The 23,252-nt window shown below is 38.2% G+C and overlaps 1 protein-coding gene across 2 annotated transcripts in view; it reads left to right on the forward strand.

Annotated features, from left to right (window-relative positions):
* The window catches only part of RADX (RPA1 related single stranded DNA binding protein, X-linked), a gene marked incomplete at both ends in the record, with an annotated part of 66,951 nt that overhangs the window by 24,197 nt on the left and 19,502 nt on the right, over positions 1-23,252 (forward strand). The window contains 5 exons of one of the 2 annotated variants that reach the window (XM_080909723.1): positions 1,703-1,807; positions 2,669-2,833; positions 4,805-4,965; positions 6,497-6,672; positions 21,527-21,588. In XM_080909723.1, the coding sequence (XP_080765849.1) occupies positions 1,703-1,807; positions 2,669-2,833; positions 4,805-4,965; positions 6,497-6,672; positions 21,527-21,588 (669 nt within the window). The remainder of the gene's footprint in view (positions 1-1,702; positions 1,808-2,668; positions 2,834-4,804; positions 4,966-6,496; positions 6,673-21,526; positions 21,589-23,252) is intronic. The other variant, XM_080909724.1, reaches the window with a different exon arrangement.

Here is a 23,252-nt window from a genome sequence, read left to right on the forward strand (position 1 = left end):
GTTTAATTTATTTCTTTATTTCTTCCTTGACCAATTTATGATTGTTCAACTTCCATGCAAATGTGGGCGCTCTGTTGTTTTTGTTATTATTAAAGACCAGCCTTAGTCCATGGTGATCTGATAAGAAGCATGGGATTATTTCAATCTTCTTGTATCTGTTGAGGCCTACATTGTGACCAATTATATGGTCATTTTTTGAGAAGGTACCATGAGGTGCTGAGAAGAAGGTATATTCTTTTGTTTTAGGGTGAAATGTTATGTAAATGTCTGTTAAATCCATTTGGTTCATAACTTCTATTAGTTTCACCGTGTCTCTTTAATTTCTGTTTCAATATCTTGTGCATTGATGAGAGTGGGGTGCTGATGTGTCTCACTATTATTGTGTGGGGTTCAATGTGAGTTTTGAGCTTTAATAAACTTTTTTAAAATAAATGTAGGTGCCCTTGAATTTGGGGCATAGATATTCACAACTAGGATTTTCTCTTGGTGGATTTTCCCTTTCATGAATATGAAGAGTCCTTCCTCATCATGCTTGATAACTTTTAGTTTTAAGTCTATTTTATTGTCTATTTGGGTAGCAACTTCAGCTTGTTTCTTGGGACCATTTGCTTGGAATACTTTTTTCCATTGTTTTATTCTGAGATAATGTCTGTCTTTATTATTGATGTATGTTTTTTGTATGCAGCAAAATGCTGGTTCCTGTTTGCATATCCAGTCTGTTAGCTTATATCTTTTTATAGACGATTTGAGTCCATGAATATTGAGAGACAGTAAAGACAGATGACTGTTGGCTCCTGTTATGTTAATTTTTGTGGGTGGCCTTATGTGCTTCCAGTTCTCCTTTTGGCTATGTGATGTGATGCTTAATATCTTGTCTTTTCTTTGATATAGGCACCTTTCTTGTGTTGGTGTTTTCCTTCTAGGATCCTCTGTAGGGCTGGATTGGTAGATAAATACTGTTTGAATTTGGTTTTGTCCTAGAATATCTTGGTTTCTTTATCTATGCTGATTGAGAATTTTGCTGGATATAGTAGCCTGGGCTGGCATTTATTCTCTCTTAAAGTCTGCATGACATCTGTCCAGGTTCTTCTGGCTTTCATAGTCACTGGTGAGAAGTCTGGTGTAATTCTAATAGGTCTACCTTTCTATGTTACTTGGCCCTTTTCCCTTGCAGCTTTTTAATATTCCTTCTTTGTCCTGTGGGTTTAGTGGTTTGATAATATGTGACAAGAGGACTTTTTTCCTGGTCCCATTTGTTTTGTGTTCTATAGGCTTCTTATACCATTATTGCCACCTCTTTCTTTAGGTTGGGGAAGTTTTCTTCTATGATTTTGTTGAAGATGTTTTCAGGTCCTTAGAGCTGGGAATCTTCATTCTCCTCTATTCCAATCATTCTTAGATTTGGTCTTTTCAGTGTGTCCTGAATTTCCTGGAAGTTTGGAGTTAGGGGTTTTTTTATGTTTTGAATTTTCTTTGATAACTGTGTCAATCTCTTCTAAGTTGTCAAAGGCTGCAAGAGAATCCTTAGTAACATGTTAGAAATGCAACATCTCAGGTGGACTTGACACATAGTAAACATGAATTGGCATCTTAAGCAAAGTTCTTTCTGAATTCTACATTTGTTAGGCTTAGGGAGAATTTCCATTAGATCCTACTCTTTAAAATGCAAAAGCAATTTCACTGTGTTTTTCATTTTCTATAGTGACATATTTTGTGTGTACCCAGTTGAAAGTTGTTAGAAATAACAGTCAAGTACCTAAGCTGCTTTATCTCACCACGACAAATGAAAGCAGAGTGCTTATTACTGGTGAGTAACTTCTTTATCTCTTCTTTATAGGGAATGGAATATACTGTCTTTACATTAGAACCGTTTGATACATATTAATTTGTGACTTATAACATTCAATTTCAGGATAGCTTTGACATCATTATGACCATAGAATATTTTAATAAACAATATTTGGCCTGCAAAATAGATTACTCCTGTATTACTGCTGGTAGGAAATGTTTTCATGGCTCATTGGAAAATTTTATTTATGTTATTTGGTTTACTTTGATTACTACTTGATATAGAAAATAGAAAAAAATTGTTTGCTGCATCAAAGACTGCTAGGTTTGGTATCACAGTGTAGAGTCAACATGATCTTCATACTTGATCTTAGCCAAAAGTTATAGAAGTGTTCAGTTAACATTATTTTTATAATATACCAAATAAAAATGTGGTTCAAATTTTAGCACCCAGACCTCACATTTAATTTATATGACTAAGAGAAAAAGAAGAAAAAATAATTTATATTACTAAGTATCATCATTTGTCTATAAATAAATTATTTCTCTATATATGTGGGTTGCACATCCTTAAATTCAGCCAGATCATATCACATACACACATGTCTGTACACATATATATATTTCCTCCTATGGTTCTTATCATATAAACAGTTTCTGTTTAAATCCACATGAACTGTTATTTTCTTAGGATATGTTTACTGTCTTTGGATAATTTTATGCTACATAGTAGATAAGTAAAATATACTACATAATATGTAAACTTGCTTTCTCTTTTATAAAACGGACATTGTTTTAATGTTTGAAAGTCTACACAAATGTACTTCAGTGACTTTTTTGTTGTTTGTTTGGTGTATTTGCATTTCTCCCTTCTGGCAAGGAGGTCATCGAGGTCAGCCATATACATATGATTCAAAGGCAAAGAAAATTATTCAGTGGATTAAAACGAAGACTAATTTGGAAGCAAAGAACACTGTTATTGGTGGATATTATCCCTATCCACCAGTTCCAGAGACATTTACCAAGTATAGTCGCTTTATTAAAGGTATTGGTATAATTTCTAGTTCTGCTATTTAATGCTACAAGTTTAGCATATGTTATTTTTGTACAATATACATATACATATATATGCCAAATATAGATAGAAAATACATGTGTTATGTTTCCTAAACGTTAATGATTTTACTTTATTAGACTGAGAAAAAATAAAGAGAGTGTAGAAGAATGTTGCAGTAAATATTAAAAAATAACAAACGTTTGTCTCTCTGTCGGCCCTGAGGTCTCACTCCTCAGGCCCGATTTTAGTTTGGAGCCGCACACTCCTCTGGCGCCTGGTCTGAGCAGTCACCAAGGCTCAACTGGTCCACACAACTCCCTTCCCTGGCGGTTTCCTACCACCTACTCTCTGCCACTGTCCCAGGGTGTTTCTCTACCCCAAAATCCCACAAACACAAATCCACAGCCCGATAGCTAGCTTTTTATACAGGTTTATATATTCAACTCTCAATCCACAAATCCTCTACACAAGATTGCATCAAATAGACAAAGATACAAACTTCCCTTCTATATGAGATATTAGAGCTGTAAAATCCTTAATGTTCATAGCTTTTTAACACCAATAAACCCCACCTGGGTCAAGCTGGTCCTTGGAAAGCTCCATGTTGCCATGACCTGTCGCCACCGTCTCCAACCAGCAGAAAAGGAGCTATGACACAGCGTTCTTCTCAAAGTGGTTTATTCAGGAACCTTACAGCATGCCAGTGAAAATCTTTCTGTCTCCTTTCTGTCTCTCTGTTTCTCTTTCTCCTCCCTCCGCCCCCAAGCGCAGTCCTTTTATCCTCTCTCAACCCCACCTCCTCAGTCCATGTTGTGTGGCTGCAGTTCATAGGTCCGTTTCATCTGGCCTGATCTCACTTCATGGGTGCGCCTGTGCAGCTCGCACAGTGGGAGTGGCTAATCTGGGGAGGGGGCAGGAGGAAGTCAGGTGCTAGTCAAAGGCTAGGCCGGAGTCCCAAGCGCCATTTTTGGACTGCCGCTACACCCGCTCTCCACAATGACCTCTAATCCTGTCCTCTGACCTCATCCAACCTCTCAGCCCTCTCTACCTCCCTCACCCTGCCCAGTCACTGGCTTTCCTTTATTTTACTAATTAAAATGGGACGGTTCAGTTGGAGTCACAGGACTAGCCAGCCCTTCTTGGGGAAGTGGAATTAACATTAAAATACAAACAGCTTCAGGACAGTCTACAGAAGAAGGAAGAATAGCTTGTAAATAAAGTTTTGATTAAATGTCTTAAGCAGCTCTCAAGTTAGAAATCTCGACTTGTATGACATTACATAGAAATGTCAGTGATATCTAAATGAGGTACTACATGATCTCATATCAGATGGTGATGTTTCTCTTGTATAGAATATGATTCCATGTTTTTAAATAAAAAGGAATGCTAGAGTAAATAGGATGCTGAAATTGGAATTGAGTTAGTAGTGAGAGGATTGGCATTAATTTCCTTTTAAGTATAATTAATATAGGATATTCAAAGTTAAAAATAAGTATGTTCTTGGTTAAAGCTTGAGATGATTTCATGTTTGGAAAAATAAACATAGAAAACCTGAGCTATCATCATCTAAATGTTGCTATCTTCCTGGGTATTGTATATGATTGCAACATATACAATATTTTCTATATGATTTAAATAATGAACATATGTTTTTCTGGGCAGTGATTAACCAACGATTTGTAGTTTGAAATATGATCTATAAGTTATAATCAATATGCACAATTACTGTTACACAGACTTCAGACAAGAAGCCTGTATCACAATTTGACTGATACATGTATTTTACTGATATTTTGATGACAAATACTAAAGAGGATACCAAACATAAACACATAGTCTCCAAAAATTAAGTTAACGTAGCAGGGTCATATTATAAAACTATGTTGGGAATCTAATTTTTACTTTTAATTATGTCTCTTCTTTCAAACTTAAAATTTCTTGGGACTTGTTCTTTTGCAGCTGAGTCACTCTTGACAACAATAAGTGAAGTGAGAAAGGTGATTGAAGACTTGCAATATAGGGAACAAAAACGCATTGCAATTCAGGGGATCATCACTGCTATAAAGTACATCCCCCACAACCACTCAGTGGAAAGTGCCCCAGCATCAGAAACACTTCAGGTATGGTGCCAGAAGACTCCTAGTACATCTCTGGCAGCAGTATGATCATAATGACCATTGGTACCTTAAATGTTGAGTCTTTTTTTTTTCCTTTTTATTATTATTTATTTCTTTTTCTTTTCTTTCTTTCTTTCTTTCTTTCTTTTTTTTACACTCTAGACTTTATCCTCCCGCCCCCTGTCCACCTTACGACTCTTCCACATCCCATAACCTTCCCCACCCCACCCTTGTCTCCAACATGATATCCCCACTCTACCTACCCCAGCAGACCTCTAAATTCCCTGTGGCCTACACTCTCTTGAGGGTTAGATGCATCTTTTCTGACTAAACCCAGACCCTGTAGTCCTCTGCTGTATATGTGTTGGGGTCCTCATATCAACTGCCTGGTTAATGATCCAGTCTCTGAGAGATCTGGGGGTTCCAGGTTAATTGAGACTGCTAGTCCTACTACAGAGTCGCCCTCCTCCTCAGTTTCTTCCAGCTTTTCCTTAATTCAGCCACAGGGGTCAGAACCTTCTGTTCATTGGTTGGGTGCAAATATCTGCATCTGACTCTTTCAGATGCTTGTTGGGTCTTTCTGAGGGCAGTCATGATAGGTTCCTTTTAATGAGCTCTCTATAGCCTCAGTAATAGTGAAGTACCCTACAGTGGGGAGAGAGAAGTTGCAGAGCCCATCTCCAGCAGAAAGACAGGGCATCAAGTGAGGGATGGGGTTGCCATCCCATAGTCAAAACTCTGACCCATAATTGTTCCTGTCTGAAAGAACTGCAGGGATGGAAATGGAGAAGAGCCTGAGGGAAAGAAGGTCCAGGGACAGGCTCAAAAGGGATCCAGCTCAAGGAGAGACCCCAAGGCCTGACACTATCACTGAGGCTGTGTATTGACTCTTAATTATAATCTGAGAGAAGAAAATTATTTTAGTTTTTGTTCCTGCTTCCTTTCCTTGTTGTGTCATTTTCGGTAGAGGAGCAAATCTCTGCATTTCTTAAGGCATCAGACCCTGTCTTTGTTTTCTAAATAATTCAGGTCCATTACATATGATTTTAATGCCTTGGTGGAGTATATGACTAATTGCTGCGCTAACTTTTTTTAGGGTAAAGTGACAGGACAACTTCAGGAGGGATGTTTCACCTCTCTATCTGTAATGGCAGCTTTACCCATGTTCTGTAAACATAGCAAGAGCTCTCAAAGGAGAAGTGGTCTACTAGAATACCAATAATGAAATGTCTATATTTTCAAGAGTTCATTTTTCTTGTTGCTTCACCTTTGTCAAAGCTGTGCCCAGAAGTATTATTACTATATATGTAGAAATAGTCATTTAATCCATTTGGTCAATTCTAGTAACAGAAGAGGACTTTTATCTTTTTTACCCTAAACACAAGATAGATATAAATTTAATCATTCTTATAAAAGCAGTATGATTGCAGTATTCTACACAATTCTTCAAAGTATGAAACAATTGTATACTTTTTCAGAGGAGAAATAATTTTGTGAATTTGTTTAAAATATCTTGTCTACTTATTGGTTTTAGAATGCCAGCCAACCCTCAACATCTCAAGCAGCTGCAAAAGAAGGTTATTATCATGAAAGAGGTAGTAAAAGATCTCAAGATGACAGGCCAGTGGGTTCTCATCATTTTCAATCTATGCCTATGGTTTTGAATCTCTGTGCAAAAAGAAAAATTCTTCAAGGCCCTAATGCTAATCCGTAAGTTGTTTGCATTAATCACTTGCACATATAGTTGTCCACTGTGTCTGACTGTCCAGTTGTTCACTTTTTAAAAGTTAGATCTACTTTCTTTTACATGTATTTAATGTTTATGTATATATTTGTATGATGTGCATACTTGGTACTCATGGAGGCCAGGTCCCCTGAAACTGGAATTACAGATGATTGTGAGGCACCTTATAGAACTGAGAATCAACCCAGGTCCTTGACAAGAACAAGTGTTCTAAACCACTGAGCCATGTCTCCAGCACCCCTCCCCCCAATTTTCCTTCTTTAAAAATATGCCACTCATACTGGATTGGGGAACCACTCTCGTCCAGTACAAATTCATCTTCTCTTTAGGTAAAATCTTATTATGTAGGATAGGCTGGCCTATCACCTCTTGCTTCGTTTAGCCTCCTATGTGCTGGAACTGCAGCCATGAATTACTCTGCCAAACTATGAACTCACCATAACTAATCCCATTTGTAATTACTCTATTTCCACATTATGTCTTCTTTTGATGTACTCAGAGTTACAGCTTTAATCATAGGAATAGAGAAGATTAACAGTTCATAACTCACATTTGCCTGCTGTCAATCTCCATGTAAATCCACATCCTTCACACATAAAAATATTCTATCACAATAAGCCTTAACAGTCTTAACCTTCACCTTCCTCAACTCTAGTCCACACTCTTCAGGTAAAGAAAACCTAGGTGAGCCATCCTGGTGACAGTTATTTAACTATTAGCTGGTTAGATACAAACAACAACAACAAGAAGAAAACCAGACATTTTAGATGTCCAGACTCTAGTAATGGGGCAGGATTAGCATAAACATGCCCATTGTTTTAAAAAAAAAAAAACAAAATTAGAATGAAAATGGTAGTTATGTGATAAAGACAAGTTCAAAACATAGTATAGGAAATTTCCCTTAATTTTCAAGGTATTCTGAATGGTATTGTCTGTCTAAATGCTGTGTTTTCCAAGTCTCCTAATGTAGCTTCACTCACTGATCCTGCTCTACACTCTGGGACCAAATAGGTGACCCCCTCCCCATCAGGATCTTTCTGGTCTTTTCTTCTTGTAGTGGCTAGAAGGAAAATGACCCGTATAGGCTCATAGGTCATGATAATATCAGGAGTTGTAGCTTTGTTGAAGTGGGTGTAGCTTTTTTGGAGGAAGTGTGTCATCCGGGGTGGGCTTTGAGGTTTCAAATGCTCAAGTTTTACCCAATGTGGCTCACTCTTGTTGCTTGCTGGTCTAGATGTAGAAGTACTTCTTTTTTCATGAATCCACTTATTTATTTTATTGTTTTTAATGATAATTAAAATAATGAAGTAATGGATTTCACCATGATATTTATATATACTTTGCTGTATTTAAAATTAGTTCTTCAGTTTGATACTACCTTGATTATGTTGATACCCCTTCCCCAAATCTTCTCACATATGCTTCTCCTTCCCTACCTACCAAATTTTGTGTCCTATAAAAAAATACTCTTTCAAATTTCTACTGCCCAGATACTCTTGGGTGTGTGGTTTGCTATAAGAAACTAGTCAAAATACCATAGACTACACTTATTAAAGAATTTCTCTTTTTCCCCTAGGGCCTAGCAATTGCCAATATCTCTACAGCTAGGAATGTGATCATGTGCTTAACTGCCCTCTCAATACTGGGATCTGGTCTCATTTTGGGATCGCACATATTTCACACATGCTGTTGCAGCCAGTATGAGTTCATATGTTCAGGTGCCTTGCTATGACCAGAAAATATTGCTTTCTTGTAGCCATCTATTGTCTCTTTCTGCAAAAATGCTGTGTTATATATATTCTATTTATGGCTGAGCATTCCATAGTCTCTTATTCTCAGAAATATGACCAGTTTTGTAACTCTTGTGTCAGTCACCATCTACTGCAAAGAGAATCTTCTTAGATAAGGATGGAGAGATGAACTGATCTATTGGATATATCAGCATATCATTGGGAGTCAGTTTAATACCATCAGCATTTAGCAGTGTAACAGTTGATTTTCCTAGGGCCTATGCCTGTCTAGCCATAGTTTCTTAACCAGATAATGGGTATCATTTTGTGGAGCCAGGCTTAAATCTATCAAAAGTTGGTTGGAATCTGGGTCTAGGAGTGTGCATATTTAATCAGGAGGCAGAGGCAGACAGACTTCTGAATTGAAGGCTAGCCTAGTCAACATCACACATTCTGGGCCAGCCAAGGCTAGAAAGAGTGGTCCACGTCTCAAAACACCAACACCAACACCAAAAAGAAACTGGTTTGTTATTCCCATTATTTTCATGAGTCTCTGTATGAACTATATAAGACAAAGATTTTTTTCTGCTATTCTGTAGGCTGTCTCTTCACTGTATTGGTGATTTCCTTTGTTGTGCAGAATATTTTTAATCTCATGTATTTCCATTTGTCAATCCTTTGAGTTAATTCATGTGCTTCTGGAGTCCGTTGTAGAAAGTATTAATCCTGAGATTCAACAGAAAGACCACTTCCACCATTTTGGGCCAAATTTGAAGCAAGTTTCTTTTTTTTTTTATTTTAACCACTTTATTTTAAAAAAACAAAGATAAATGTACAAATTTTAAGCATTTTTGCATAAAAGTATACGAATACATTTTTGTCAGTGCTTGTTTTTTTTTTAAAAGGTTTGATAGTGTGCATTAAGATCTTACTTGTTACAATGAGCATAAAGTACATGTAAAACAGGATGGACATTGGTTATGGACAATTCCTTACTTGAGAATAGGCTCGAGCTACATGTTGCTGAGGTTTATAAAGACAAACCTATAGGCCACCATACTTTTCCATGAGGCTTTGTTATTTCCCAGAACTACAATTCCCAGCATTCCAGGAAGTTACCTGGTTCCGGGCAGGTGGGGCTTACAGGTTAATTTTGGTCATTGCAAAAGTTCTTAATCTCTTACACTCGTTTCCCGCCTGCAGAATCCTAGAAAACTGACATATTTTCTCCATTTAATCCTGTCTGTATATCCTGTCGTGTTTATTCTAGGCCAGCAACCCTTCTGTTTTTATGGTAATTGGATCTCTGGCCACAAGCCTAATCTGTTACAATTTTTTATTTTATTACATTTATTTATAATGTGTGCTTATGTATGTCTATACCCATATGTCTGTGTACACATTCCATGGAGTACAAACGGAGGTCAGAAGAGAACCTTCAAGCGTTGTGGGCCTTAGGGATTTAACTCAGTTCATCTGTCTTAACTCAGTTCATCAGACAACCATGTTTATGTGCTGAGCTGTGGGTGTTCTGTATAATGCAGAGTGATCAAGCCCAGAAAAGGGGGACACTGCAGGAAGAGTTTAGTGTCCCTAAACTGGCAGCTTCCTAAGAAGCCTTTCTCTTTGTTACACAAAAGGCACCTTTAACAAGTCAGTTCCACATACCAAAACTTGTAATCTGATCTAAGGGCTGTCTGGAAAGACCTATCACCTAAGCAGTTCTCGGGTCATAAAAGACTTCCTGGTTTGCCAGCAGGCCTTGCAAGTTATGCAAAGACTAACAGATAACAGTCACTGACAAAAAAGGCTACTTCAAAAACCAGACTCAACAGTTCAGCTAAAATTCTGCTACTCAGAGCCATCTCTCCAGCCACATATTAATTTTAATTAGTGGACAAAATAATGGACTTTATTATGATGTTTTTATTCATGTATATAAGTATGCTTCACTCATATTTATCCTCCAACTCCCGACTCTATCTTGTCCTCTTCACAGGTCTCTCTCTTCATCAGATAGTCTACATTCTGCTTTCATGTTGTGTGTGTGTGTGTGTGTGTGTGTGTGTGTGTAAATATTTATTACATGTTATTTATCTTTCTTTCCCCATTGTCTTCTTTCATTTACATCTCTCTACTTTTCTTAATATATTCCTATTTCCCAAATACATACACACACACACACACACACACACACACACACACATTCTTTGTCGGGATTATTTTGCTGATCATGGTAATCTCCAAGTCATAACTTCAATCATGTGTATGTATATGTGTGTGTATGTGTGTGTTCTTCTATAGATCCATGTGGAGGCCTAAAGGCAGCCTTGGGTATTATTCTTCAGGAGCTATCTACCTTACTTCTTGGACCTGGTTTCTTTATTGGCCTGGAGCTTGCCAAGTAGGTTAGGTGGGCTCTCCAGTCAATCCAAGAGAACTACTTGTCTCTGCCTTCCCAAAACTGTGCATAATGCTGAACCAAGCTTTTTATGTGGATTCTGGGATACAAATCAGATCCACATGCTTGTATGGAAAGCATTTTACTAACAAAGGTGAACCACAAAAACACTCTTTATATGAGTCAAATTTTGAGCAAATGTTTCTCCAGCCACACTTTTGTCCAGATCAAACTTTCCAATATTTTATATTTGGAGGTTGACAGTTTTCCAAATATTTGCATTTTAGGGTCCTTTTTGCTTGACAATTGCCTCTCTGGTAACATCATTCTTCATACATTTTACTGTGAATAGGAAAGAGAATCTAAGTGGTCCATATTTAATTAGAATAATCCTCAGCTAAATATCTAGGTTTACGATTTATAAGTTCTACTCTCTATGAACAGAATATAATGTGACCAATCCACTTGAGAGTGCATAAAAGAAACACTTTCTCAATAACACATTTTTGATTTCTGTCTGAAACTTTAGCAGACATGCTTGCCAGGTTCCTATTTCTAGCCATGTCTGCTTCATAACGTCGTGTTTTTTAAAATAATAAGAATTTTCTAAAGCTCTCTTCCCATCCTGAGATCTTGTGAGATTTTTCTTTAAAATTTAGATTTCAACAAACATTATCTTCATGAAATTCTAGACTTTTTAATTGCGTGTTTCAAAAGTGAAATTCAACTTAGTATATAATTTCAAAGACATTTCTACATTTTTAATTTTTATATTATAATTACATCATTTTCTCCTTTATCCTTGACCTTTTTTCTTTAGTAGCTGGTAGCTGTGTGTCATAAGAATATCCTATATCCCAATACCAATACATGTATATTATATGCTCTTATTGGCTGAATTAAATGACACAAATAAAACCTTCTTATTTGTTATTTTCTCATATATTTCATTGAAATTGAAGTTTCCCTTCCCACCTCTTCCCCCAAACCATCTCTGCCCACCTCCCCTCTCCCCTACTTTATTCCTTCTCATTTCCCTTCACAAAATGGTAGGCCTCCCAAGGATATTAACCAAACATGGCATATCAAGTTGCAATAAGACTAGACATGTCCCTCATATTAAGGCTGGAAGTGAAACCCACTAGGAGCAAAAGGGTTCCAAAAGCAGGCAAAAGAGCCAGAGACAGCCCCCACTTTCACTCTTAGGAGTTCCACAAACACACTAAGCTACCCAACTGTAACAAATATGCAGAGGACCTAGGTCAGTCCCGTGGAGACTCTCTGGTTGTTGGCTTAGTCTTTGTGAGCCCTAAGGAGCTCAGGTGAGTTGACTCTCTGGCTTTTCTTATGGTGACCTTGACCTCTCTGGGTCCTACAATCCTTACTCCTCTTCTTTTGCTGGATTCCCCAAGCTCCACCTATTGTTTGGCTGTGGGTATCTACATCTGTTCCCATCAATTGTTGGATGAAGCCTTTCTGATGACAGTCATTCAAGGCTCTGGTCTACAAATATAATTCTGTCCTAGGTCCCTGGGCTATCTAACCTCTGGTACTTGGCCCTTCAAGTAGCGTTGGACATGAGTCTCCTCTCATAGCATGAGTCTCGAGTTAGACCAGCCATTGATTGACCACACTCATGAGTTCTGCACCACCTTTACTCCTGCACACCTTGCAAGTAGGCCAATTTGTAGGCCAAAGCTTTTGTGGGTGGGTTGGTATCCAAACCCCTCTACGGAAAGTCTTGCCTTGCCAGGAGATATATGATTCAGGTTCCATATCCCCCAGTATTAGTAGTCTTAGCTAGGTCACTCTCATAGAATCCTGCGAGTTTCCACTGCAGTGGTTTCCATCTCATCCCAAAATGCCCACAAATACCAGTTGCCACTCCAAGTACTCTCTTCCTCAATCTTTCCCCAACCTGATCCTGCTCCTGTCCCCCACCTACCTCTAGTCACCTACAATATCTGTTCTATTTCCCCTTCCTAGGGAGAATCATGTATTCCTCTGTTTGAGCCTTACTAGTTACTTCACCTTTCTGGGTCTGTAGATTGTAGCATGATTATCCTTTATTTAAAAGCTAATATTCACCTATAAGTGAGTACATACCATGTTTGTCTTTCTGTTTCTGGGTTACCTCACCCGGAATGCTTTTATTTTTATTTTTTATTTTTTTTCCAGTTCCATCCATTTACCAGTAAATTTCATGATGTCATTTTTGATAGCTGAGTAATACTCCATTGTATAAATGCACCACATTGTCTTTATCCATTCTTTCAATGAGGGTCATCTAGATTGTATTCAGTTTCTGGCTATTATAAATAAAAGCTGTTGTGTACATGTTTGAGCAAGTGTCCTTAAGGTACAATGGAACATCCTTTTGGTATATGCCCAGGAATGCTATAGCTGGGTCTTCAGGTAGAACTAATCCCAATTTTCTGAAGAACTGCCAGGCTGATTTCCAGAGTGATTGTACCAGCTTGCACTCCTACCAGCACTGGATAAGTGTTCCCCTTGCCACATCCTCACCAGCATGTGCTGTCTCTTGAGTTTAGATCTTAGGCATTTTGATAGATGTAAAATGGAACCTCAGGGTCATTTTGATTTGTATTTCTCTGACGAATAAGGATGTTGAACATTAATCTGTTTCTCAGCCATTTGATATTCCTATGTTGAAAATTCTCTCTTTAGATTTGTACCCATTTTTAATTTGTTTTGTCGATGTCTAATTTCTTGAAATCTTTATATGTTTAGGGTTGGTGAAAATCTTTCCCCAATCTGTAGGCTGCCATTTTGTCCTATTGATAGTGTCTTTCGTCTTTACAGAAGGTTTTCAGTTTCATGAGGTCCCATTTATCAATTGTTGATCTAAGAGCTTGTGAGCCATTGGTATTCTGTTCAAGACATTGTCTCCTGTACCAGTGCCTTCAAGGGTATTTCCCACTTTCTTTTCTATGAAATTTAGTGTCTCTGGTTTTATGTTGAGGTCTTTGATCCACTTGGACTTGAGTTTTGTGCAGGGTGATAGCTATGGATCTACTTGCATCCTTCTACATCCAGTTAGATCAGAAACATTGTTAAAGATACTTTCCACTTTCCACTGTATATTTCTGGCTCCTTTATCAAAAATCAGATGTTCATAGAGGCATGGCTTTACATCTGGGTCTTCAACTAGATTCCATTAATCAACCTGTTTTATGTAAATACCATGTAGTTTTTATTACCATAGCTCTGTAGTAGAGCTTGAATTCACGGATGTTGAAGTTCTTTTATTGTACAGGATTGTAAAACCAGTTTTAGTCAATATTTTTATAAGTGTATACAATAGATGCTGCTGAAGGATTTCAATGTAGATGTATTTTAACTATTTTAGTTATTTAGGTTTCTCTTGGAGCTTTTTCATAATCATTTGTAGAAATAATATACTTCACTAATTCAAGTTTAACACCATGTAAAATATCTTACTAAAATTTTATAGTCAAATATTATGTCCATTGTTCATGATGATCATTTATAGTTCGATAATAACTAGCTGTAAGAATTAAGGACATGATGAGATTAAGGAAGTATATTGATGAAATAAAGTAAACAATATAATGTACCATTTTATGATTTATAATGACATCATTTTCCCTTTTCTTTAAATACTCTCATATACCACTTTTTTGCTCTCTCTCAAATTCAGGCCTCTTCTTTTAATTAATTGTCATTATATGAATATATGTATATACATATATATTCATAAACACATAAATAAAACATGTTCAGTCTGTATAAAGTTACTTGTATGCTTGTTTTCAGGGCTGACTATTTGGTCTTAGATAATCAATTGGTATACTTTTCCTTGGGTGAGAGGATATATTTCTCCTATTCTCAGCATTCCTTGGTTGCCTGTGCTATCCCTTGTGTATGCTTCCTCCAGGATGAAAGAATGAAGCAGAGCTGAGAACAGGTGGGGTCTGCAAGATCCTGGTCTATCTGGAAGTGCAGGGGGACAGGGTGTACCAGCTGTTATAGGTGGTAATCAGTGAAACAGTGTGTATGCATACACAGTATGCAACGTGGACAAGGGCTATATATGATCCCTGGAGAGTGGGAAAGAGTTTTCAGGGTGAATGTAAATCATTGGCTAGGGTTTAAAGTCCCGGGAATGCTTTATTTGCATGGAGAGGAATTCCAGGAACCTCAGGTACTTGCTGAGCAGGTTCTTATCTGGAAAATGGAACTTTAACCTGTAGGTTTGCCAAGGACTATGTGACCTTCCTCAGGTACAGTGTGTGGAGGGTGGGCTCCCCAGATAAGCCAGGCAGAGAAGAGGAAACCCTGCTGGAAAAGGGAGTCCTACATTTTGAGCTGAGCTCAGAAGAGCTATCTGAACCTAATAGACTGTGACTTTAAATACAGGGTTTCCCCCACAGCCAGTAGTTCTTTTTATAGGGTTATAGTCCCATGGCCTTTCACTTGTCCTCTATAGTATGTTTATTGTTGTTGTCCTTGTTCTCACATCTAAATAGTCAGGATAGTGAGACTTTATATGTGTAGCTTCTGAAATTGCTAAGAGACATAATCTCACAGCAAATTCCTTGATCCTCTGGATCTTACAGTCTTTTTAGCCCCTCTTCTGAAATGATCCCTAAGCCTTAGGTATAGAGGTGTTTTGTATATATGGTCATTGGGACTGGTCTATAAGACTCTATATTTTTATTGGTTGTGGTTTTCTATGATGGTCTCCATCTGATCCAAAAGGAAGTTTCCTTGATGAGGGGTAAGGACTACACAGATATGTGGGGACTAGCACAGATATTTAGAATGCAGTCGGGAATTATGTTGGTTTAGTAAAATGGTGCTTGTAGGTGTTCCTCCAGGACCCATGACTTCAGTGGCCATCAGTAACTGGTTAAGTTTTCAGTACAAGGCATGAATGATCTCCTTCTAGTCAAGGAGGTGTTACATCCAATTAGAGAACTGTAGATTACTGCCAAGGTATTCAAGCCACTACTATACCTTTAAAGTCAGCCTGCCATGGTGGACATTGTTGTGGTTCATAAGCATTAGAGCTGGGTATCACTGTTGGTTGCCTCTCTCCTTTGGAAGCTTGCATGGGGCCTTCTAGTACTATGAAAGCTAGTCCTCAGGAAGGAAGCTTTCAGGTCAGGTCTAGGCCCCAGATAAGCCACCGAAAGTAGATCAAACAAATTTTCAATTAGGTCTTTTCTTGGTGAGCCAATGAATTTAATTTGAATTTCTTACAGGAAAGAGCATGAGGGGCATCTAGTTCCTTGAAACAAGTTTGATCTTTGGTGTCAGGATATCTAATTTCTTCTTGTTTGTTATTTCTTCTTTGCACAGGACTACTTAACAAACCACAACCAACAGCATCCAACAAACACCCCATATGCATTTTGGGGCCTTAGCATTTTTATACCCTCTGAAAAGTCCACAGAATTCTAAATGTCACACAGTTGCAGAAACTAAATCTGCAGCTGGCGAAAATATGTCTCTGCTAGAGCATGAGGCAAACCATAGTCACCTGCTCCAGATAATCTGAGGCAGCTCCATATCCCACACCTGGGATTAAAACAAAAACATATTCTCATAATATGTTTGTATTTTTCAAAGAAACCGAAATTCTAACTACACTCCTCTCCTCCCAGGCAACTTTATAACTTCCTATACTTCCGCGGAGTTGTGTGGCCTTATAAACACCACACTTTCAACCTCACCCTGTCCAGGACTGAACATAAAAAGAATTACACACTGAGAGTTCAAGAGAGCAATGGTCAGTCATACCCGAAAGACAGCATTCCCCAGTACTCCACCCATTCCCGTGTAGCTTACATTCCTTTTCAATATATTTTCTATTCAAATAGAATTACAGCACTTTCTCCCCACACACACTTTCCTTTCTCCAGCCTCTCCTCCAATCCTTCCCATACTCTCAAAGTGATAGCCCTTTTTCTTTGATCACTATTGTTACATGTATGTATGCATATGAATGCACAGATATATAAACAAAACTTGCTGATTTGTTGTTTGTGGGTCTGTGCTTTCACGGCTGGCAAGCCTTGTACTATGAGAGGTCATCCCTAAGAGAGACTAAAATTATTCCTCTCAGTAATCATTTGTTGCCTATAGTTTTTCTATGGAGCATATAAATTTTTCCCTTCCACATGAACATGTCCTTTGATACTGCCATTGTGCTGATCTTGTCTGTACAGACATTTTGAGGAAGGACTACTTCACAACAGACTTTCTGATATTCTAGTTTTCATTTTTCGTCCCCTCTTCCAAAATGTTCCTTAAACCATAAGTGCAGGAGCTGTGATAATCATGTATCTACTGGTACTAGGCTCCCCACAGTCTGTCGATTTTTGCCTTGTGTCCAGTTGTAGTTTTCTGTGATGGCCTCTATTTGCTACAGGAGCATTTCAACAGTCAAAGGTAGCTCTTGAAAGATAACAGGTTCAAAGTCCACTTACCTGGAGCAAGGCCTGTGCGTGTAGAGATGGCTACCAGCGGAGACAATGGGAGGGGAAGTGGCAGGAGATTTTTTATTTTTTAAAGGAAGCTGTTTACCCAGCAAAGGTATATCAGGAACAAAGAGGGTTCATGGGCTATAGTCTGGAACTAGGCTTTAATGTTTGTTGATAGTGGCAGGTGTGGGGAAGGGATGGTGACCTACTGGGCAAAGGTGGTTTACAAATGAAGAAGTTTAATTCATGGCTTCAGGTCTGGAAATAGACTTGCAAGTTTACAGATGGCATTGGGTTAGGGAGTGGGCAAGGAAAAAGAATACATAGCTTATCCAGGAAAAGTTTCTGGCAAACAAAGAGGGTCCTAGGGCTATCTTATCTATCTCTCATTTCTTTAACCCCTTCACTGTTGTCAAAACCTAAGAGTTTCATCATAGAAGTTCTATTTAGGGCCGAACATTCAGCAATCACTTCTCAGCACTGTTACCAATCTGAATCTCTGTAATAAGCGCTAACAGCTTCAAAAATAAGAAGCTTCCCTGGCCAAGCAGTATATTAAATGTTTCGAAGGCAACTTAAGATATACAGTATAGCTACTGAGAAAAAACAATAACTGTAGCTTCCCTATTAGGGCCTATTATCTCCTTAGCCATGGGCTTTTGACTAAGTATATAATATCAGATTCAAATTCTCTTGTTTGGAGTGAGCCAAACCGAATCGAAAAAGTCACATCACTGTTACACAAGTGGGCACCTTGCCTGGCAAGTTGGTGATATAACATGCAGAGTCCACAACCATGTAAGAATGTTGATGGCCTTCCCTCCCCAACAGGCTGTATAGTACCTCCTAACGCTATGAAAACTGGCCAACAGGTAGGAAGCTTCCATCTTGGTACATGCTTAGTTTCTTCATGCGCTACAACCAAAATCCATGGCGTCTTCAGTCAAAAGTCTAACAGATGGACAGAATTTTTCTCATTCGTTTTTGTGTGTGTGTCATCTGTTCCTTTCCATACCACAAAGATCTCGTGAGCTTTAAAGGTTTGTACAGTGCCTGTGCCTGGTGTGAACTGGTCTTCTATTCTTCCTCCTTCAGGCGTGCTTTCGTGTCTCTCAGATGCTGTCCTAAATCTACAAAGGTCTCCCTGGTTAGCATTACACCATCTAGAAATCTGTCTTGCCAAGTGTGAGCCTGGTCTCCTTGCTCTGTCTGCCCCTGAGTAAAGACTGTGCTCTCACCTGCTGTTCCCTACAGGCTCCTCTAGGCAATCTCTAGGGCTAAGCTCCACCTGGCTAATGCCTTTTCCATTAACCATATCTGCTCCTCAGACAGCCTTGAGCAGGATTAAGAAATTCCCATTCCCAGTATCCTTTCTTATAGAAGAAAGATGTGTATAGCTAATTCTGGGGGTGAAGTACACTCTGGAGACAATCTTGGTCTTACTACCCCTCACTGCTCTCTCACTATACCTTCATTAACTTCTATTCAGACTTAAACATTTTCTCAAGGCTCACAAGAATTGAATTTGGCTTTCTGTCTTGTTCTTTAGAAACTCTGGCTTCACACACTGCTCGCCACATTTGCTTTTTCAGTGACCAAGACAAGCACTTTAGTCTGTACTTGCCTTTTCTTAAGTCCTTTTAATTGCTTTAGCACTTTACAAACCAGATGTGCATGCCAATCTAAGTCTTTCAGTTTCTCCTACCTCAAGGATTGTGTGCCCCCATGGAGTTAAGCAAAGCCACTAAAGCTCCATACCAGTCCCTAGGTCCCTGCTGCATCAACCAACCCCTTCCTTGGTCTTTGTGTGAACACAGTCCTATCTAGCCCAATGACCTGAACATCAACGACTGCCTGTGCATACTTATTTCCTTCACTAATGCTTGTAATTCTATTGCCTTCAAGTCCCTGTTGTTCATGGGGACCTCAGCCAATGATAACCAACTGTCTCTAAGGGCTCTTATAAATCAGTCAATCAGGGAACGATTTCCCTCAATTATGTAGCCTTTGTCTTTTAGAAAGCTGTATAGTTCTAAATCAGACTATTCCAGATTATAGTAGTTCACATTATTATTCAGGACATTATTAAGGCTCCTTTTGTATTCTGCATGTTTTCCCTTCCTCTGTGTCTTAGTTATGGCTTCCATTACTATGAAAAGATATCATGTCCAAGGCAACTCTCATAAAGGACAACATTTAATTGAGGCTGGCTTACAGGTTCAGAAGTCTAGTCAGTTATCATCAAGGCAGGATCCTGGCAGAATCCAGATAGGCATGGTACAGGAGAAGCTGAGAGTTCTACATCTTCATCAAAAAAAAAAAAAAAAAAAAAAAAAGCCAGGAACTGTTTTCTAGGCAGCTAGAAGGAGGGTCTCAAAGCCCACACTCACAATGACACAATGACACAGTTCTAACAAGACTACACCTACTCCAACTAGGCTACACCTCCTAATAGTACCACTCCATGGACCAAGCATATACAAACCACCTCACTCTGTATTAAAGGCCAGAGTTGAGAGGTATTTTCTCTCACTTCTGCTTCACTTTGTCCCTCTTCATTGCCCAGTTCTTTCCATGGAATTCAAGTTTGGGTATCACAAGAGGCTATTTAAGGCAGATAATTTTTACTCTTTCTTTATGTTCCCATAAGAAAATGCAAGCCAATACCTCTATCCTCTTCTCTCTCCCCTTTCCCCTTCTATCTTCTACTTTTCATGCTAATTTAGTAGCTAGTGCAGAGCATAGCATCCACGTGTTTCTTTCTTTCTTTTTTTTCTTGTCTGTTTCCTCCATTACATAGGCAGAATCATTCTAGGAAAAAAACTGGAACTTAGTTACTTGTCTTATTGCCCAAGGACCACACAAGTGACACCACAGCTTGCTTAAGATTCTGTTCCATAAATATTATTTCCGTAAATTATATTCATCTTCAAACATTTGGGGGGCATCTCCATATTTACATGATAGATGCTATCCATACATCAAGGCATCTTGCCATTTCATAACACATAGAGGAAGACAGTCAATATGAAATTCTCCAGGAATAGCCCACCTTCAACACAGTAGCCTTGTTTGGCTATGTCAGGGACAATGCAAGGACTACTGAAGCAAGAAGGCACATCATTCTATACCACGACAGGAAGGACAACCATACCTGGCTTCCATGCATAGATAGATGTTCTACCTTCAGACACCTTAGCTTCAGTGGCATGTTTCATAGCTCACAACAGACACAATACTACTTGTCCAACATTCCTTTTTAGTTCTGTTGTGTCATGAACTAGGGTTATGTGTTGAGTGGTCTTCTTCTGGTAAGATGGAAAAACTCTATTTCAAACAATTCTTCTCAAGTTTAGCTTCTTACACCAGTGAGTTTAATTGGGATTATTAACAGAGTCATGGGTAAGGAGTCATTTACTAGAACCTAGGGAATTTAGGAGCAGCTATACCACTTCTCCATTCTAGCCACTGTTAAATGCTTATAGAATTCAATTTGGGGAAGGGTAGAAAAATTTTCAGCCCCCCTCCTTTCATGGAGGAACATCAACGAGTCCAATCTTCTTGTGCTATCTTTAGTAATCCCAGCTGCTGATAGTTCAAGAAGGCAGTGGCCATCCCAAGCACAGAGGACAGCAACAGACAACACTGTTTATTCTGGTCCTACCTCGGTATGGAAAGGGAGCAGTTATTCCTGAATAAAAATCCCAGTAGGATTCTATTGGAAATAACTGAGTTAAAGTTTGAAGGATGAAAGAGAATTAATCTAGCAGAAGAGGCATGAAATTGTCCCTTTCTTGAAAAAAAAATAAATGCAGATTTGAAATAGTATGGAACTATCTACAAAGTAAAGTTGTAGGGTAGGAGAGGTGGTTGTTATATAGAACTGTGAAAGAAAACGGGAGGAAAAGAACATTCCACTTATTTTAATATGAAAAGATTTTCATATGATGGTGAAAATGTTTGCATCTTTAGTTGGTATATAATGAAGTTAAACGTTCCTTTTTAAAATAAAATTTAACTCCATTTGATGGTTTTAAACTACATTTTGTATGGATTTTTTGATAATTATGGGTATATTTAATGTATTATTTTAAGTAATTTATTCAGTTAAATTATTAAATTAAAATAAATCCTATATAGACTCAATTGGGTTTTTTTCCCATCTCAGTCTGTCTCTTTTTTATAATTTGTGGTTATCTTATTTTCTTATCATTTGCAGGGTTCCTGTTCCTCAGCCACAATCTTCTGCACAAATGAAAGGAAACAAACCTAACATACCAAGTACGTTCATTCCATCGTGTATTGCTGTTTTAGTTATTATTTCTTACAAAAGTTGATGGAACTCTGTTGCATACACATTAGTATTTGATTTCATTCTCGAGCGTCGTGTTATGGCTCCTATCAGCAACAGATAAAGCTTCTCATATTGGTTTAAGTCATCATTAAAAATATTGAAAAGTGCATGCAACTACAATAGTGGCTGCCAGAGCCTAGGAATAGGAACATAAACATGGAGACAGGATGCTTACAAGGTATAAGGGTACAATTAACAGGACTTACTTCTAGTACTCTATAACACATTAGGGCAAGTAGAGTTGACATTTGATTGCACATACCTAGAAGAGAGTAGAAATATGGATCCAAACACAAACGCTAAGTTTACGAGGTAATAGATCTTCCAGTACTCTGCTTTCATCAGTATACATTCTACACACACATGCAAGCAGTTTGTTACACACAATAAATGTGTATAATTGTGTATTTAACTCAGTTTTTGTAATTAACTTATCTGAACAGTTATCAAGTATTGAAAAGGTAAAATGTGGTTTAAAGAGATTCCCCCTCAACATAGAGATGCTGTTGGCTAATTGGAATAGATTAGCCCCCAGATACAAAGCAGAAAACATCTGCACACAGAAATGAAGGTTAAGGTTGATGCCTCCAGGAAGGACAGATGTCCGTGCAAGGGAACTGATCACAATCTCATCAGAGAGTCTCATGACTGTGGCCATGTGCTATGTTCTCATGATCCCATCTGCTGCTAACAGTGAACTGCTCTTCCAACTAAAAGAAATGTTTATTTCTAAATATTTAGTACGTTTTAATCCCAGAATGGACATTTCAAAGCACAGCAACTCCTGAAAGAACGAAGAAACATGTTCACAGAGACACTTTTACCACATACATTTGTATAATATCATTCATTGTGCTAAAAAATGTGTAACTTAGTACTGATCAGATGTCATTAGAATTAATTGGTTTAAATGGAGCCTTTTCCCCATTAATTAATTTATTTATTCGCTTTACATCCTGCTCGTAGTCCCCTTCTCCTCCCAGCATCCCCTCCACTTTGCACCTCAAGTCATTGTCTTAAAACCAAGGGATCGTCTACCTGGTTTTTGCACACATTCAAAAGAAAGAAAATTCATATGTCAAAATACAACAAGTGTTTTGTTTTTGTTTGTTTGTTTGTTTTTTTAGTTGTAGGGTATGCATCAAAAATAGTAGTTGGACATGGGCTTAAGCCAATACAAAGTCTTTATTAGCCAGAAGGTGACTACACTGGGTATTCAGGATCCCAATGTAACACCTAGTCTTTCTCTGGGTGAGCTTTTAAGCACACACACACACACACACACACACACACACACACCAAAAAAAAAAAAAAAAAACTATGTCCTGGGTCGACATAGTTCAGTTAACAAGAACAGTTAGCCAGAAGCAGAACTACAGAAGCCAAAAGACAATGTTAGTACATTTAGAGACTTTCCCATAACTATGAACTTTGATGAATCGATTAGGTCTTTGTTTTAGTTTTGGCTGCTAGTACTGTCTATGTGCTGGGTTTTAAGCCTGGGGGGGGCACTTCCATCATGGAGTGAGTTGTGCTAATGTCTGGGGGCTTGTTATAGTTTTGGTGTGCTACATCAAGAGCAAGAGGCAGA

Source organism: Micromys minutus, assembly GCF_963924665.1.
Source record: "Micromys minutus genome assembly, chromosome: X".
Taxonomy (NCBI): domain Eukaryota; kingdom Metazoa; phylum Chordata; class Mammalia; order Rodentia; family Muridae; genus Micromys; species Micromys minutus.